The sequence below is a fragment of the Cupressus sempervirens genome, chromosome 1, assembly GCF_028749045.1.
Source record: "Cupressus sempervirens isolate cs-2001-9-10 chromosome 1, ASM2874904v1, whole genome shotgun sequence".
In the NCBI taxonomy this organism is placed as follows: Eukaryota; Viridiplantae; Streptophyta; class Pinopsida; order Cupressales; family Cupressaceae; genus Cupressus; species Cupressus sempervirens.
The window spans coordinates 121,692,709-121,695,490 of record NC_143118.1 but is presented as its reverse complement, the minus strand read 5'-3'; the positions used below and the strand labels follow the sequence as shown (position 1 = coordinate 121,695,490).

Genomic DNA, 2,782 nt, shown 5'->3' with positions numbered 1-2,782 from the left:
ACTCCCAACTAACATCCGAACACTTCCTCTCAAGTAGAAGATTCAAAAGAACTTGAGAGTCAGATTCACAAATCACCTTGCTCCACCCCAAAGCATATGCCCTCTACAAAGCATAAAGAATAGCCAAACCTTCCATTCTATTAATAGTTTGCATACCTTTAGTGACTGAGAATATAAAAATCACTCTTCCAGAAGAGTCCCTGCCAATCCCACGTATACCGACAGGCCCTGGGTTTCCCTTAGATGAACCATCAATATTAACTTTCAAAATGCCATCCGGAGGGGACATCCACTTTCCTATCCTTTCGACTTTATGTTTCCCCCTTCTGCCTCTCCTAACACAGGCTAAGTCTGGAGAAATTCCTTGAATTCCAAACCTGTCAACCATTACAGCATCATCCCTCTCGAGAGACATCACCACCTCACTTTTAGCTAAGACTGTGTCCTGAATCATTCCCAGAATTCTACTCCAAACCTGCTGAATCCACAAAGCTTCTCCCCGAAATATTCTCTGATTTCCTTCCAGCCAGACTTGCCAAAGCAAAAAGGTAGAGCCAGTATACCAAACATTGTGCAAAAAGGAAGCCAAGGAGAGGGGCCTCCCCAGTCTCAACCAAAACTCTGTTATAGAGGAGGCGTGAATGCACGGGAATTTCCAAACCTCCCACCAAAAATGCCATAACTATAGAGTGAAAGAGCACTGAAAGAATAAATGCATAGAGTCTTCTTCCCCACTACTACACAGGATACATCTCGACGGGCCAAAAAAACCCCTCTTTCAAATATTGTCCCATGTCAGGCACCTATTCCAAGCCAAGGTCCAAATAAAGCAGTTACATTTTGGCCAAGAAAACTGATTCCAAACTTTCTTCCACCAATAAACCTCCCCTCCCACTAGCTGCTAGGAGAGAAACTCCTGATAACCAGAGGAAACAGTATAAATGCCCTTGGGATTAGGGGACCAGGCCAACACATCCACACCCCTGATGGCATTAGAGTCCCACCCAAAAGAATGAACTGGAGCTTAGCCCGCTCTGCTTTCGAACCAAAAATAGGCCACTCCTCCAAATTCTTCCACCTTGCCTCCACCAGCTGACCCTGAGGGGAAAAGGATTTAAAGTCGCACACTCTAGACCATCCAGCATCACAAAAACTCTGAGCCATCCTATGCAAATGAGGATACTGAACAACCAAGGGAGGATACCCATCCCAAGCATCATGCTAGAACTGAGCCTCTGAGCCACTCCTGAAGATCCAGTGTAAGCCACCCTTAATGAGCGCTGCTCCTTTCTTGAGAGCACTCCAAATCACAAAGCCTTTCCCACACAAGCCATACCGAGGAATATCATTATGGGGGATCCCTGAAAGGTACTTCCGAGATAAAATCCTAGCCCAGACCTATTCCTTTTCCACACACCAACTCCAATACAATTTAGCAGCCAGAGCAGTACTAGTCAGCACTGATTGCCGTAAGCCAAGACCACCAAATTGTTTTGGACTACCGACAACCTCCCATTTGACAAGACTCCACTTGGTTGAAGATAGATTACCAGCCTATAAAAATTGTCTTGCTAAGGAATCCAATTCCCTAACAAAGCTCAACAGTGCCACCTGAATCATACTCCTATAGAGAGGAAGAGCTTGAACCATAGATTGAATTAGTGCGACCCATCCCGCAAAGGATAGCCAGCGGTGAGTCCAATGAGTAACTTTGGCTCGGAACTTATCAAGAATAACCTGCCATGATTCCTTATAATGCCTACCACTAGAGATAGGAATGCTGAGGTAGAACATCAGAAGACTTCCAATTTGGCTCCTCTGAATAGAAGGTGGAGTATTAAAGAAATAAGTGGAAGATTTGTCCTCATTAATCATCTGACCTAAAGCAACAAGATAAACATCCAACACTCTGCATATATTAGAAGCCTCTCGAATGGTAGCCATACCCATCAAGGTTGTATCATCCACAAACTATAGGTGAGATTGCACAAGGAGACCTCCACCCCATTGCCATCCCTGAATAAAGCCCCCTTCCACATTATAATTTATCAACCGGCCCAGACCTTCCGCCAAAAGAAGAAACAAATAAGGAGATAGGGGATCGCCCAGCCGTAAACCCCGAGAAGCAACAAAGAGATTAGAGTGATCCCCATTAATCAAGACTGAGAAAGAAGTTGAATTCACACAACTCAAAACCCACCAAATCCATTCCTCCTAAAAACCAAAGGCACCCAGAATCCTTTGGAGAAATGACCAACGAACTATATCATATGCCTTAGCCATGTCCAACTTAATGAACATAGCCTTGTCTTTAGAATTGGCCATAGAGTGAATAATCTCAGTCGCGACAACCACCCCATCCAGGATCTGGCGCCTTGTCACAAAACCACTCTGTTCTTCATAAATTAACTTGGGAAGCCACTTTTTTAACCTGTTAGCTATCAGCTTAGATATAATTTTATAAACAACATTGCATAGAGAGATAGGGCAAAATTGACTAATCCGATCAGCCCCTTCCTTCGAGAAGTTATTCCTAATTAATTAAATGAAGTTATTTAATTAAATAAGAAAAGTGTCTCTAATTAATTAAAGATTATTTAATTAAATAGAAAAAGTAATTATGAGAGAATATCTCATTTTATTAAATTAAATATCTCAACAAAATCTCTCTTCAGTTCAAAAAGGGAAAATTTTAGTTCAGTTAACTCTTTTTTCTACTCAAATTGAATCAGTTAACTCCTTATTTTACTCAAATTAAATCTGTTTACTCCCTTTAATTTGG

At 42.1% G+C, this 2,782-nt stretch overlaps 1 protein-coding gene across 1 annotated transcript; it reads right to left on the bottom strand.

Annotated features, from left to right (window-relative positions):
- Window positions 1–1,221: 1,221 nt before the first annotated feature.
- Window positions 1,222–2,325, bottom strand: LOC149576482 (uncharacterized). Its single transcript, XM_089794555.1, has 4 exons — window positions 2,259–2,325; window positions 1,998–2,162; window positions 1,594–1,880; window positions 1,222–1,398 (listed from the first exon to the last, which is right to left on the bottom strand). The coding sequence occupies exons 1-4, from the start codon at window positions 2,323–2,325 to the stop codon at window positions 1,222–1,224; spliced, it is 696 nt and encodes a 231-aa protein (XP_089650681.1).
- Window positions 2,326–2,782: the final 457 nt, after the last annotated feature.